The sequence below is a fragment of the Mycteria americana genome, chromosome 9 (genome assembly GCF_035582795.1).
Source record: "Mycteria americana isolate JAX WOST 10 ecotype Jacksonville Zoo and Gardens chromosome 9, USCA_MyAme_1.0, whole genome shotgun sequence".
In the NCBI taxonomy this organism is placed as follows: Eukaryota; Metazoa; Chordata; class Aves; order Ciconiiformes; family Ciconiidae; genus Mycteria; species Mycteria americana.
Genome location: NC_134373.1, coordinates 7,940,240 through 7,956,581, shown reverse-complemented (window position 1 = coordinate 7,956,581; position 16,342 = coordinate 7,940,240). Strand labels below are relative to the sequence as shown.

Genomic DNA, 16,342 nt, shown 5'->3' with positions numbered 1-16,342 from the left:
TGAACAGAATATCCTACAGACTGTCTCTCATCTTTAAAAGTGCATTTCATTTTAGCTACCACCGTTTAGAAAACAGTTGCTTTAAATTGCAGGCAGATCTGAAAACTTTAAACAGGAAGTGTCCCTGCCGCTGCTGCAGATCTCTGACTTCTACCCAGAGTGAACCCATGTGCTCTACAAAAAGCAAGAACAACGAGTAGCTGATTAATCCACAGGCAGGAGCCTGCTCTAGGGAGATCAGGTTGCAGTCCTGCCTTTGTAGCTTTACACCACACCCCTTCAACGTGAATTAGTAGGGGAGGATCATATTCAGCACTGATTCAGGAATTCTTTCTTTCTTCAAGAACTGTTGCTAGGAGTTTGGTGAGTACTTTGTAACAGACTTTTCAGTTTTACATGAGATTTTATTTTTCTTTAGCTGGCAGAAAGGAGTATCTACTGTTGTTTTCTTTAGAATGTGGTAGATGCAGTGGTCAGATGTTTAGATTCAAAGTCCAGTGATGAGTGCTGCGAAAAGGGAGACTTTTTTTCCCTGTAAATTTGAGACAGTAGGACAATGAATATACTTTTGTGATTACTAATACAACTAATCTTTGGTTGTCAGAATGTCAGACTAAGGTATTTTGAGCTCCAAGAAAGTTCTTTGAAAGAAAGCCATCCTAAAGGTGAATATATTAATTTTGATCAATAGCCGGTGTTTGACAAAAAGCTCTTGTTTTTTAAAACAATTTCTCCACTACAGTAGCTCCAAGGGAGGCTTGATTCAGGCAGAGTGGTCTGCCAGGCTATTTTAAATCCTTCTAAGGCATGTAACATTTGAAGCAATTAATATTTTGAGAAGTACAAGAACATTTTAGGAGAAACAAATTAAGCTGATGCTACCATAAGCCAATTTCACTCACAATGTATATTGAAATTCTCAAGAAACTAAAAGCACTTGAACAATGAGGAGGGTAGAGAAAGAAGCTTACAGTGGTGCCAATGTAACAAACAAACACCACCTCCCCACCCCCGAAAACCCAGAATACTATTGGTGATTTTTGTAATATTTTACTTGGAAGAATTGACATAAACTTAATTTTCAGTAACTGTGTAATGAAAAACAGTGATACTAGCTTGTATTTAAAAAAAAAAAGTTAGCTAAAATTTAAATAACTGTGTTTTAAAAAATCTGAATACAATTTAAATGAGGAAAAGGCATGTAACGATGGGAAAAGTGGAGTAGGGAGAACAGTGACAATTTGGATGTAGGGGAGTATGTGAAAGGTCAATGTGACTCAGTACTCTAGAAATTAGTCATCAAAGTACTTCATGGAAAATATGTAAAGATATAAACCTTCCTTCCTGAATGTCTTATGGACAGACGCAAGGACAGGAAGTCCAGCTGTCAGTATAGATATGAACAGCAAAGGCATGCTGTAGGAATTGCTAGGCACCTACTTGGGAAAACTTGTCAGCCTTTTCCCATTGTAATCTTCTGCTCATTCTTTAATTCTTCTAGGAGAGAGTTTGTGATTGTCCATGAAAGCGCCAAGTACCAATATCCACAGTAAATGAATTTGGATTATTAAGCTGAATTTGAGAATTGTAATCAAGTTTACTTTGTATGTAATGCACACAATTAGACCAATATTGAGGAGGTAAAAATGACTAAACCACATTCTTCTCTGGCCTTTTCTCCTGTCAAATATGTCCCACATGAAAGGGTTCATTTAAAAGTAGTCATGTGGGTAATTGGTTGATAAATCCATATCTTAAAAATTTTTATAACTTTTATGCTGGACAATCTCCAAGTGTGCTTTAAATTGACTTTCAGTGATCTTTATGTTTATCCTTGTGTTGTGCATTGCATAGCTTGCAATCTGGAGATTTAATGCATTTCAACTGTCCGGTGTAGTTATATGACCTTTAAAGTGCATTTAGCCTTTTAATGCAGTGCCCACATTTACTAATATTGCTAATGAAAACTCATCTAGCTAATTTTCTAAATGCAGAATAACTGTAAGCTAAAGTTTTATGATCTTCTTTACTCAGGACAGATAGAACAATTAATGGCATTTACTTTATCTAGCCTTAATCTCATTTGGGAGTTAATTTTGAAAGTCTAATGGTAAAAACGTATGAATTGTTGTCAACTATTTTAGGGTTTCGTGTCAGATCTAAAGGACAATGAGGGAGAGTGAACAAAAAGGAGGCAGATTTTCTGTCAGGGAGGAAATTTTAAGAGGTTAGAGAAAAGTGGCCCAAGATATAGTGTGTCTAGGAAACAAAGTGAAGGTGTAAAAGAACAACCTTCCTAATAGGCTTTCAGAGGACATGTCCAAAGCCTTTAGTGGGTTTGAAATCTCACCTCTAGCTAGGCCAGACCCACAGTCAGACAAGGAGAGTTACTGGATTCTAGATACAGCTTCAAGGACTGTTTATATGTTTCTCCAATAACCCTTCCAAGTTAAGTGCATAAACAGGAGCATATACTAGCATTCAGATTGCCTGTTCTTCAGTACAAGGGCACTGATATCCTTTGTGCTTATTCATCTGACTCTGTGGATCCTGAATTACTTTTAGGGCAGAGAACACAGATTGCACTCACATATATGTCAGTGGGATTAGGATCATTTCTGGAAACATGAATATTAAATCTCCTCTGGAAAAAAATGACATTGACACTGTCTTTCACATTCTGGGAAGCTGGCTTAGCACCTACATTTACTTTAAAATGTGATTCTGGCAATAACTCTCTTCTGTGTTTTAAAACAAAGTGGTAGCTGCTTGAAGTGCTTTGTAACTATCACGATTTTGTTGGTGTGCATTCAGTCTGTCCTAAGAATGTCTGCCAGAGGGAGTGAGAACATGTGTACAGGAACAAGAAAAGAAATTTTAAAATAAAAAACCAGAACGTCAGTAGAGCTTAGGAGCCTCAAGAATTACGTGACTCTCATATCTCACAATTTTGGAGCAAACTGTTTAAAATCTGTCTAATTCCAGTACTTTCTATTGTTCCTTGTTTCGGTTACATTCTGAACAGTCATATTTTCTCTCCAACAACTAGGAGAAGCTGACAGTTCCTAAAGAAACCAGACCTGGATACATGTTTTGGTAAGGATTGAAGATGTGATCTTGATATCTAAAGCTGTTCTTCACACTGAAACCAGGCACAAATTACCTACTTCTGTGTGTTTCTCTTATGAAACTGTTTTTACTTTACAATAGGGACAGAGTGCCTCGGGGACAGAATGAAGTAAAACCATATGGGGAATTGTATAATTCCTTTCCTCTCATAGTTATTTCACAGCAAAATAGACTTATTTTTAGTCCTTTTAATTTTCTCTCGTAACTCCTTTTTTTCGTTTCTTTAATTATTTCCTGTTGCTGTTAATACAGCTATTCATTTTCCATCTTTAGGATTGTTGCCATCTTCCCTGATGTGTGCCATTCATAACTGATTATACCTCTGAAGTTAACTAGTTAATTTGGTTTACTGTTTAGTGAAAAAATAAAACTAGGCATTTGAACATGTTGACCCAGGATATGATCTGGACACAAGAAAGTTCAACTTTGTTCCAGAAAATAGCATTCCAAAAGAACTGATTTTAAAACAATTACATTGAAAATAGCAATTGCAGCAAGTAAATTAGAAATACAAGTATTATATGAAGGAAATACTTAGCTGGTACAGTTTTCATGAACATCACAGAAAGGTCTGCAGAAGTGTATTAGCATTTTCTGTAAACACTTTCTACTTTGGCTGAGAAGCAATCTTTTTCCTCTATATTCGTACAATCTGTAGCATAATGATGTCCTGGACAATGATTTATGCTTTCATCAGTCAGAGAAAAGGTAGTGTAGACAGATGAGGCTGAAGTTTTCTGTGCTCTGAGACTCATCTGATGAATGCTCTAGGTCCACAGAAGGTGGCACTGCCACCAGAATAAGCAGCACTGTCTATACTATGGTGGGAGATGAAGGGAATGTGACCCTTTCTTTTCTATGGCAGTGTTATTATATGTTGGTTTTAAGTATTTGTAGGGTGATAATTTGAAGCAGTCTGAATCTGGGGGTATTCCCACTGGTGACAATTACAGCCTTTCTGACCTGCGTGATGATCTAAAGCTTGTACATCCATTGCAGTAAAAATTTATGTGGTGTCTCCAGCTGGGAAGGTAGACAGGGTGAGCTAAAGTTGCTTGACAAAGCAAGGAAACTTGTATTTTGATTTTTGGTATGTGTGCAAAATGTAATCTATGTGATGATGAGGTTACAAAAGGTTAATAGTAAGATATGGTCAAAATCAGTCACCAGAGGTATCAGTGCGGCAGGTAGTTTCCTCCTATGCCTGCCTGTTATATTTTCAGTCACTGACAGCTTCACTGTAGTGAAATCGAGTAGTTGTGTTTCTGTAGCGTGTACAAGGTGAAATTATGCACAACTGGGTTGATAACAAATATACAGCACCAAAATAACTCCATTAGAAAAGAAGGTTGTGGTAAGTTAACTGACCTCTAAGTATATGCCTGTTTATCAACAAGCCCAGCTGAGATTTGAAAACATACACTATACTTTTCCAGTCCAAACTCCTAGCAACAAACAGGCTAGAGGCTTTATAATGCTAATGTTGGGACTGCCATGCTGTGTTCCTAAAATCATAATATTGCTGCTTGTCTGTTTTGCTAGCAGCTTTTGTGCTTTGAGAGTAGCTATTATTAGGATGGTGAAGGCATTCCCTGTTTGAAAATAGGATTATATGACCTATATTTTTGCTACAAACAGGTAGTTTCTGTCCAAGTAGTACAGGTTTGAGTGTGCTGGGTTTGGTGTTTTGATTTTTAAGATTTTTGAAATTACATAAACTAGTAATTTGGTTTAGTCCACATTTAAAAAATATTTTGGTAGGCACAAAAGAATATTTCCTTTACCTGTTGAAAGCTACATCACAATGAAAACAGGCTGTATACGTGGAATAGAGATTTACCTCAGATTGGGATGTGGTATATCGGATAGATGCAGTTGCCACATCTAAATAAATAACTGTCATATTTTGTTATTTCTGTTTGAATCAGTCTTCTCTGAGGTGGAAACTAAAATTCAAATAATGTTCTCAGTATGTCCTTTATGATGAGCTTATAACGTTGGGTCCTGTGCCATGTGTTTTATTTTGGATTGTTTTTCCCTATGGCTAGTAGAAGTAGCTACAAAATCATTTGTCATTCTCCATAAAGGTATCACTAGTAGTTACATGATTTGATGTAGGCAAATTCAGTGTTCCTGTGAAAAGTCCAGCTATTTTTAAAAATCACTCTTAATTTCAAACTTCATAACTCACTTGAACTGTTGCATCAGGTGCTCTGCACTGCACGATCAGGGAATTAGGAAAATTACTTGCAGGCTACTTTTGCCAAGGCATACTCTTACCACCTCTCTTCCTTCCAGAATATATGCAGTTCCCAGCTCTTGGGTGATGGATATCATGGATATGAGGCCCAGACTGAGCCAGGTGAGAAGGAGAACTCAATGGAGGAGGAAATTAGGGTCTGGAGCTGTCTTACAAGAGAAGTTGAGTGGAGACAGGATGACAAAGGTACCTGGTGCTAGGTGTGAGCTGACTAGGAGAAAGGAATAAATAGGTCGTGGAGCTAAGTTGGGAAAATGGAAAACAGTTTTAAAGCACAAGTGAAAGGAGTTGACAAAGGAAAGAGAAAAGGCAAGAGAGGTCTATAGTTATGTGAAATGAGAAGGGTGTTCTTGTGGTAGGCTTATTAATTTGGGGGGTTTTTGTTTCAATTTCAAAACATATCAAAGTTTTCAATTAGTTTATCAGTTGTGTTTGGAAAGCAGCATTTACAACCTTAATGCGAACAGAACCAAAGTGGGTTTGTTTTTTGAAATTTTCACTTCCCAATTTTCCCTTCACTTCCCACTTTTCACTTGGGAATTTAAGAGGCTGGAATAGTGCAGCGGGAAGTCAACATTTATGTTAAATGAAGAAAGGTAGGTAACCAACCAAAATCCTTCTTCTTAACAAGAAGGAATTTTGAAGTTCTTGGAGGAATCTGATGGAGTCTTTGGTCTCAGGACTGATACAAACTGTCAGGGCGGCTACTGCACGGCACAGGAGGGAGATAAGTTGGGGGGGGCAGGCGGAATTTCTACAGCTAGTGCTTTCAATCAGTAATGTTTGCGTGCTGATGATCCACAGTAGACTGCGTCCCTTTTTATGAAGTTACTGTGACACTGCAAGATTTTGCTCTGGCCAAAGTCAGTTTGAATGAGAGACCAGCACTGACTCTGGGACTTATAAAAGTACGGCATGTATCATCATTCTTTGTTCGGTTTACATCAGAGCAGAGGTGATAGAGTTCATATTTCCTTTATTCTTCATACTTACTCCAAAGTAAATGAGAAAACATGGTGCTTCAAACAGCTGCAAAATAGCACATGTAATAAAATACTTTTTAAGGGAACTCACTGACTCTGCCAGATGGGAGACAATGCTACAGGTACAGTCTAATTAAATCTCTGTCATACAAGTTGTAGTGGGTAGTACAAGATATTATAGGGCAAATATAATGCCTGTGAAGTATAGTGAACTGAAAAAGGTCTGCTTTTATATCAGAGGTGCTATAATCCTGTCTAATTAGTCCTTTTTATGTTTAATTTTAGGCTGTGCTAAATTCAACCTCTGACTATGCATGTCCTATCTCCTGCTATTCATTCCTCTATTTACTTAGATGCTTTGCCTTTTTTTTTTTTTTTTTTTTTTGGTGTGTGTGCTTCCGTTTCCTGGGCTGTCAGTGTGAATGAGTCACTTCTACAGTAATTACAATGTCACTTTATGCCATTTTCTAAAGCTGTCTGGTTTTGGATACTACTGGAAATGCTAGCTTTCATTTTGCCTTTTCCAGTTAGCTAGTTAGAGATGAATACCATGCTGAAGAAATATGTGCTTCTAAACATTCTGGTAACTATAGAAATCCGTGTTGAAGAGACTGCTACGTGTGTGTGTGTGTGTATACACACCTATATACATATGTGTACATATACACATATATATACATACATATATATATACATATATATACATATGTATACATATACATACACACACACACATAAAAGAACTGACTCCAGAGGCTGCAAACTGCATGGAGAACACACCAAGTTTTATACTTGTCTGTAGCAAAAAAATCTTGAGAGCTTTCTCGTATTTCTGTGTTTAGGTGGATAAAAAAGGCCTGATTATAAGTCCAGGTAATAAGGACCTGTTACTGGCAACTTCCTTGATTGCTTGTGGTGTGCTTTGTCTACCTATATTCCAGCCTGAGGGAAGCTAATGGCATTATTCACAAATGAAAGCATTTAATTAAACTAGTAAATAAATCAGTGTCAATTATTACTCATAGACCTTTGATCCCCTTTGTCAAGTACCTTAGATTTCGTCTGTTACAGATATAAAAATGTTTCATTCAAAAGGTAGTTAGTTTGGGAGCAGTAGAGTGCCAGTTCCTAAAGAAATGTCTCAGGAATTTAGGAAAATTGCATTAATGACAGAAAAGCTGGTATTAATGTCGGACTGATTCCTGGCTGTCCTAAATTAGAACCCTTCTGGAGTAAGGGGCTATATTTACTCCCAGAGATTTTCAGAATTTGGCCTAAATAATCAAACTGTTTAACATGAATTATTTAAACTCAAAACATTTCTTATCTTTCCCATGACAGACAGTCCTTCATAAATGTGTGCATTTGATATTTTACTGAGCCAAATTTCATAGATGAAGTATTTTGAATTGTGCTTTCCATATAAATACAATAAAAATAAACAGAATGCATTAAAAAAGGAAATAAAATCAATGTCATAAGAGGCTTAGAGCTTTAAAGTTCTGTTACTGGGCAGCTGAACATTAAATCAGAAAACTTGGACTTTTCTAGAGAGTTTGGGGTTTTTAATTGAAAAAGCAGTGCCAAGTTCACTTTGATCTTGGATTTCACTGTTCCTTTAAGAATTATAAGAAATAATTAAGCTACAGGAGGATTTAAGCGTTTCAGTACTAAAACCTTCGCTCCCTTCATCCCACCTCCACCCATACCTGACACAATGTTCTGGGAATGTGTGACCTTGGGAGAAGGTTAGCAAGAAGATAAAGGAGATTATGTTTGGTCAGTAGACTTTGCAGTAAGGCAGATATGCAGTTATGCAGCCTAAATTTTTCCTCTTGGGAAATTGCCCAAGCACCAGGAAGCCCTACTTTTCACAAGATGCGCTTTTCAGGGAAATGTAGGAGTTGAGTGGAAGAATAGAAATACTATACCCTGGTAAGATTTTGGTCTCTGTACAAATGCACTCATTTATCCTCATAATCACACAGTGACATTTATATATGTTAGCTCATGATATACAAAATCCTATTTTAAAGAGTCATCTTCAAATGAAAAATAGAAACTTATTGAGGGTTTCAATTTCTGGCTGATTGTTTCCTATATTTTTCTTCTATTTGGGAACAGGCTTTTGGGAATATTGGATGACTAAGTAAAAATGGATTACTAAATTTTGCCATCTAAATCTATACTCTGCAGATTCCTGGAAGAAGGAACCAAGGCCTCAACTTGAGTGATCCAATAGCAAATTCAAATAGAATTTTTCTGAACTAGTGGGAGTTTTGCCATCATGTTTGGAAAAACTCAAATATAGAAAATGAGGGCCCAGGGGCAAACTTGGAATTAGCCCATGGGCAACTGAGGTTGGGGATAATTTGCAAGTTCCTTTATGAAGGGTCACAACTGTGCCAATGATTACAAATTAAAACTTCTAAGGAAAACAATGTACTTAGAAACTTACCCTTTCCCGTGTCATTTTAAAAACTAAAATTGAAAGTGTGTTTTGTAATTTTTCATTCCCATCAACTTACAGCAGCCAGGCAAAGTGTGAAAGTTTAAGATCCATTATTACTATCTATCTAAGTATGAAATCTGAAGATTTGATGATATTTCTGCTTTTATTCAGCCTAGATAATGTCGAACTATCACCACCTTTATTTACATTATAATGCAAAGTACTTATTCTTGTGCAGTTGTTTGAAATTTTTTACTTGCTATTTCTCCCCATACAATTTTTCTTAGTTGTGGATTTATTTTAATTTTAGTTAATGTCAAACTAGTATCATAACTCAGTTGTCTCTCAAATCATAAAGACAACCTTAGAGAACTTCAGGTTACCTTGTACAGCGTTATTTTGTTCCTCTTTTAAAACATGACTGGACTTTTTATCAGGGGTGAATAAAAAGATTTGTTTCAACTATTTCTCTAACCTTTGGATAAAAAATAGTAAAATTCTTCCGAGGCCATGTACCACAAAGCTTCGCATGGAAGAAAAGCTGGTATTAGGCCAAATGCATCGTAAGAGGTACTCTGTTTCTGGCAATCACAAAATGGACTATGAAAGCTGAAAAGAAACATTGTTACCTCTGTTCACTTTGTGCAGAAATATAGTCAATAGAAATCTTTTTTAAGATGTTTCCTTGGTTTATATTGGATTTGTGTTATACTCTTACATGGTATTATTTTGATACGTTAAAAGCTTTGCTTATTACATATGTGATTTATTTCTAGCGTCTGAAGTCTAAGACACTATTTTTGCCAGGTAGTGTATAAAGAGATCTATTTCTGTGGATCTTTTGGCATTAAATTCATCCACTTTCACAGAAGCTGATCAAATTCATGGCAAACTTCCTGAAGCTGTGACAGTAATGTCAAGGTTGGCCATTGCCCTTGGTCTGGAACAGTTACTTTGCTTTCAATTTAAGTTATAGTATGTACTGTACTCAGAAAAAAATGGAGAGGAAATACCTGTTCTTTGATTGATTGGAAAACTTGAAAATTACCTGAACAGTGACAAGAAATGCTGAGAATATCCCAAAGAGAGAGCATGCTAATGCTAATGTTGGGTGCTGTTACTCAAAAGTATTCAGTGGATAGCAATGAGCATTTCAGTAAAGTCTCTTCCTTTCCTTTAATGGTGTAGTATTTTAAAAAATCAGTGATGAGACAACATTGGGGCAACAGCTGGGAGGAGGATGGCAGTAGAAAATGGAAATAATTAACTAGCACATAATTATCACATATAAACAAGAGACTTCCAAACAGATTGACAAAAAAGTAAGGCAAATGAGAGCACATGGGGTACACAAGTAAATGTAGATGGTAGCATTAATGAATGTAATTAAGTCTAAACACATGTTAGAGTGAACTGATAACTGATAAATCCATAGCACAGTGCCATGTTGTTTTTCCTCTGCATTTCAGCAATATGGTAGGGATATCCTGTGGTCAGCCAAGTGGCCCATAAGTAGTTCCTCCAATAAAGAGGTTGGGGAAAAATTATTTATGGATTATTCGCTCTGGATGGAGCAAACAAATCACTAGTAATTTGTTGCTGGGGAAAGGGGGAAAATAATACCTTATTAGATTAAGTTTTAATATGTAAAATAGTATAGGAATGTAAAATAGTATAGGAATGTAAAACTGGAGTGCTAGTTAGAAACATGAATAAGGACACTGCTTCTATTTCTTTGAAAAATACCTGAAAATGAGCTATTGTAGCTCTTGCATGTTTTCTCAGTTTACATAATGTTTCAGAATTTGTAACAATCCAAGAGTAGTTATTACATCTCTAGTAGAAAGCAACAATTTCTGAATTTGTTCATAGAAGTAAAAAATAATATTTGAGGAAAGGTCTTTTAAAAATCATGATTAACAGCACAAAATGAGATCCGAATTATTTTGCCAAACTTTATCTGGATAAAGGATTTTATATGTCAATGTAGAAATTAAGCTTAAAAATTTAGCTTAAACTGAATGAAAGACAAATGCATTCTTTCATTTATTTTGGCAGGAAAGCATTATGATGAAAAAATTAACACTGTCATATTTTCTGGCTAAAATAGAAATTCCTCTGATCCCAAAATTCTGTTCCTTTAAAAAAAAAAAAAAGACATCTCTCAGTGTTTTTCACTACAATATATATTGAAGCCTTCTAAAGGGAACCATCAATTTAAAAAATTATCCAAGTAACTGGTGCTACGCATGATCTGGTCTGTAATTTCACCAAGACTTATTTTTAAGAATGTGTTTCTTTTTTACTACTCATGCTGCAAGTTAGGAAAACACTGAGTATGCAGGAAGGAAAAATTGGTAAGTTGTCAAGAGAGAAATAAAAATTTTGGCTCTGATGTGGTGTTGAACATATAACTGCACCTTCTGGCTCTGGCACAGTTCAGAGCGGCTGTGACAAATTGGTTCATCTCTCTTTGTGCAAATTTCACCTTCCTGAGACATTGTTGTTTGCTAGTATTTTCCTAGATACCATAGCTATGATTTACTTCTAACTTCATAGACAAAGATGTATCACTCAGCAAAAAGTTTAATCTATTAAAGATGACTTCTATTAATGTCATCTGCTCTTCAGCATCATGTCTTTAGCCTTCCTGCTATAAAGCTGTATCCCAAGCACAGTGACAGGTCATCTCATCTCCTCCCATAGGCCCTCCTGCCCTCACTCTTTTAGGTGATGCAGACATGCTATCTTCACAGGCATGTAAACAAAACCACTAAAGATGACAACACTGTCTGAAGGCTAGGAACTTCCCAGTCCTTAGATCTTTAATTTCTATTAAGTTAATATTAATTAGCCAAAGTTTAGTATCGTACTTTAAGAAAAGAGGATATCTATAGGGAATCTATCTGTTTGTAGCAAAAGGAGATATTGAGCCTATTCTCTAACTAGAATTCAGAGATCCTTAAGGAACTTTTAGTTAGTTGAAAAATATGCATTTCTAGAAAAGTTAAAGCAAAAGTTTTCCAGAGGTACTCTCATATGTGCATGCATAACCTCATCTTTGGCAACTTGAACATGCCATCTGCCATGGAATAAAAGTATTTTCTTTGTGTGAATGACTATGGTTGCACTGATCCTATGTGAAAAATAATAGCTCTGCACTTAAGTGAGGTATTCAATATTAAAGGGATCTACAAGATACAAAATACTTCTTAAAGCATTGGAGCCCATGTTGCAAAAAGTTCACTGACTCCTGTGAAATGCAGCTTACACAGAAGTCCAGGAACTTGGTAACTACAAATTGATGAAATATTTGTTAAAAATAGAATCCTATGTTTGTGGCAATGAGTCTAGGGTCTGCAGACAAAGTAAAACTTATTTGGAAGGATTGGACATGCCAGCCAACTATACATAGTGTAAAACTGATCAGGACATTAAAAGTACAAAGTGTTACATTTTATATCATCATGTATTCTGGGAGGTGATTTCAATTGTGGCTTAAAATAATAGCAGTGCTTCTAATCTGTACTGGAGATGGGATAGGAGACGTGCCATCAGCTGAACACAACTATAAATCTTGTCTTGTTTTTCATTGTGCTTACACTATAATTATACTAACATAACTCACATTATTTCCAAAGCTCCCAGTTTGTATATCTACCCATATGGCTATGCGCTACCCTGCTAATGACTTTTGCAGAGCACTCAAGGGATTTGATTGAAGTGTATATTGTCATTTATATGTTATACAGGAAAGATGAAAGGAAGAAAGAAGGGATGTCCCTTACCTTTAACCTTTATCTTGCTGTTCGTCTGTATCACTGTGCGTGCAACTACTGACTCAGATGATGGCGAAGAAGAGGATGTTCTGGGTAAGAGGTTACCAAAATGACATATAAGCTATCTCAAATAACAAAACCCACTATGTTAAAATGCACTGTAGATGTAATTCTGCACTTGAGAATTTTTCTGGGAAACTTTTGAAAGTGGAACTAAGCTAAAAATGCACTGGTTTCTAACAGGGAGATGTTCAGAATTTTGCATTAAGCTCTAGCAAAATTGCCTTCTATAAAGGCTTCTGTTTCCCATACTTTTTGGAATTTCTAATCCTAATCGAACATTGTGTTAGATATCAAGATTATTCCCTTAAAGCTCTGCTTTAGGACCTATGGAAAACTTCAGTGTTTAGGGAAAAGAATGTACTGCTGGTAAACTCAGGTTTTATCTCCCCACACAAATGGAGCAGAAACATGATGAATCACATCGTAGACTGATGTTACTCTGTCCTGTGCACAGCTCTCTTGAGTCACAGTTAATTTGCAAAGTTTGGTCGAAAGATGATGCAATTACTGCCCTAGTTGTTTTTCTGGGCCTTGAAGAACTCTTTGTATAGCCCCAAGTGCTTTGATATTGCTGGATAAATAAAAACTCACCAGTTAGAAAGAGATTTTTGTTATGAAAAATAATGTCAGAAGTGCGACTGTTAGAACTGGGGAGATTCCTGGATTCTTACCATTGTAAGATCATTGTTTACTTTTGCTTCATTGAAATTAAGTAAGGGGGATCAAACTCCTATACTGGATATCACTGTGAAAAATATTTTAATTTCTTCCCAAACAGTTTTGAGAAAGCAGATGAGGCAAAAATACACTTTTTGGGCCATACAAAAATATTCTTCTTTCCTTTGAGAAAATGATTTAGAATTGTGATCTCTTTCTTAAGCTGCAGAGAACTATGCAGTGGATACTTCTCCCATTTGACAGGTCTGATTTTGAAGCCTAACTGGCAATGCAGCTAAGGGGAACCTTTTTTTTAACGTTGGCACTCTACTTAATCTGCCCACGTCTTGTCCAATTTCCATCCAGATTATTTCTCTCTATCAGTCTTTTGCAGCAGTGTTCCTTGAGACAAAAACATTAATTGTGCACAATCATGGCTGTACTACGAATGAAGCTAGAGGACCATGTCACAATTAGACACTACAATTTAAAATATTCCACATTAAGCATATGCTTAGCATGGTTGTGTAGTCACAACTGTTTAATACAGAATAAATTTGTTTCTCTTTAACCCTGAAGTACATAAATGCTCTTCTTGTTTGAGGGCAAGGTGACGTTTATCTTTGCTCAACCCTGCAACTCTTAGTTTTGTAAAAATCCTTAGCCTAAGCTTGCGGTTCATGAAGGCCAAATTGTCTTGCTTGTTAAAATAACACACTTCATCAGCAGAACAAGAAATCTGCTGGATTAGTTTTTTCCTCTATTTACTTACTGTTTTTAGAAAAGACAATAAGAAAATAATTTCAAGGAAATTAAATAGATTTTTGTTGGGCGTTGTTTTATCACTGATTATTTTACAACCAGTCATTTAAGATTATACAACCAGTAACTGATTTTGTATGAGGAACAGTTCTGAATTTTTGAGCTTGTATTCCAAAGTGAAAAAACAATCAATGTGATGCTTAGAAATTAAACTAGGACCCTGTTTTTGTGACTACTGAAGACTCAGTTGCAGTGTTTACAAAACAAATACTTTTGCAGTACTCTGTTTCTATAAAATGTTTAGATTGTTGCTAATTAAAATTATATTTGTAGTTTCTTAAGAGTGAAATTCTGGTCTCAGTGAATTTAACTGTAGAAATTTTGTAGGCTGCAATTTCACTGATAGCATTTATTTTCTGAGTTAGATAGTTATAAAACATTGACATATTTTACCCTAGAATTCAATACATTTCAGGTGTTAAAGGATAAAATAAGTTGTGTGCATCCATTATTTGTAATGTCATACTTTTGGATCACACTGGGTACAACTGCTTTGTGAATCTAAGAGGGGTTTTTTTACCTATTAGTATTTAAAGTACAGTAATAATTAAGGTTGCAAGTCAAGTCCAACGGGATAAAAAGGACTTTTATTCTTTTCATTTGTTCTCTTCTGGCAAAAGCTGTCATTTTTCCACCAATAAATAAGGGTGATGATAAAACCAAAAGATATAAAAATAACTAGTTTATGTATATTATTCAGTAATACCTTATGTGGTTGGGAGCACTTTAGTTGATGTTCCAAAGCCTGAAGAAAATGACTCACAAGTTGAATGTGCTTTTTATTTGTATGTGAAAGTTTACCAAGAATAAATGTGACTGCTTAAAGAAAGAGTAGGAAACACATGGGTAGGAAGAGCACTGAACAGTGTGCGGGTGGGAAGCTGTCAAAGTGACAAAGATGGAGAGAGAAGAAACAGCTATTCATTAGTGACAAGGTGCTTAGTATTGATATCACTTATCAAAGAGAGACATTTACAAGAAAGCCTGGAAAGATGACAGCATATCTTTATAATTAAGGATAACCACAGAAAGTCATATAAGGTTGAGAACCCATAACCTAAGCAAACAAAACCAGTAAGTATTTTACATAAAAAGTCAAAAATACTCATGACCAAGTTTTATTTTCCCAATTTAATTTATATAGTTCTATTCTGAAAAGCAACTGTGCAATAATACTGTTGTCTTTCATATCTATTGTGCTGTAGATATAATACAGAAATCAGTTCACTTTCTAATTAAAAGGACGTATTTTTAACAATCAGCCCTGCAGATTATCCTTAAGAGTCTGAAAGTCAAGTTAGAGTCCTGTATTATGCCTACAGCCAGGGGAAAAAGTATTGGTTTTACTTGTATTCATGTAAGAGGATTAGAGACATTATTCACCACTTTTGCTTTTGTAATATTTTATTGCTTACTAGTAAAGTAATAACAGTGTTTTGCATTGATCATATAAGGTCCATGTGCTCAGGGCTACAACATGACTAACTGCAGACTATTAGAGCGCTCTCAGTGAAATTACTGCATGTTAGTTGATAGTAGCTATTCACGTGTTAAACAGCCATGTCTTGAGTTGCAAAAGTTGCCATGTGAATGACAATAAATGTGCGAATGGCTGTGCTGTGTAGGAACAGTCTTGGCCAGTATCCTGATTCTGACAGTTGACAAAAGTAGGAAGACTGAAGGAATGGAGGAAGAAGGTAGTGACATAAAATATCTGCACTAAACTCGTGCTCATTTTGAGCCATTTCATCAGCATTACTTTGCACTTACCAGAAACTATGGAGTGGGAAGATTGTTAAGACAGAGCAGCGGACACTTGGTGCCTTCTGTTATGAAAACCTATGTAGCTGATGTAATAAAGTCATTAAATTAAAAATGTGAGGAGGCGGGGAGGAGGAGAGGAGAGGAGGTTTTGCTTTGCTTTATTTTGTTTTTAGTATGTCAAATAATCACTTTCGTGTGACGCTGAGCATCAGCTGTAACCATTACTTAATGTATTTCTAGCAAAACAAACTCAATTTTCTTGGTCTAGGGTAGTACAGTCCTATAATTCTATAGATTTTCTAAGTTTATTTGGACCAGATGCCTAAATTGGATGAGTAATAAATATCCAGCAGGGCCAGATCCAAAGTGGAGGATTAAATTCATTTGCTTTTTAAAATGATAAATGCAACATGCTATACTTAAGAAGGAGAGT

The 16,342-nt window shown here is 35.9% G+C and overlaps 1 protein-coding gene across 1 annotated transcript in view; it reads left to right on the top strand.

Annotated features, from left to right (window-relative positions):
• Positions 1–213: 213 nt before the first annotated feature.
• Positions 214–16,342, top strand: part of TFPI (tissue factor pathway inhibitor) — a 42,428-nt gene continuing 26,299 nt past the window's right edge. Inside the window, exons 1-4 of the mRNA XM_075511172.1 lie at positions 214–363; positions 3,050–3,096; positions 5,428–5,491; positions 12,577–12,696. Of these exons, the coding sequence (XP_075367287.1) occupies positions 12,582–12,696 (115 nt within the window). The 5' untranslated portion in view covers positions 214–363; positions 3,050–3,096; positions 5,428–5,491; positions 12,577–12,581. The remainder of the gene's footprint in view (positions 364–3,049; positions 3,097–5,427; positions 5,492–12,576; positions 12,697–16,342) is intronic.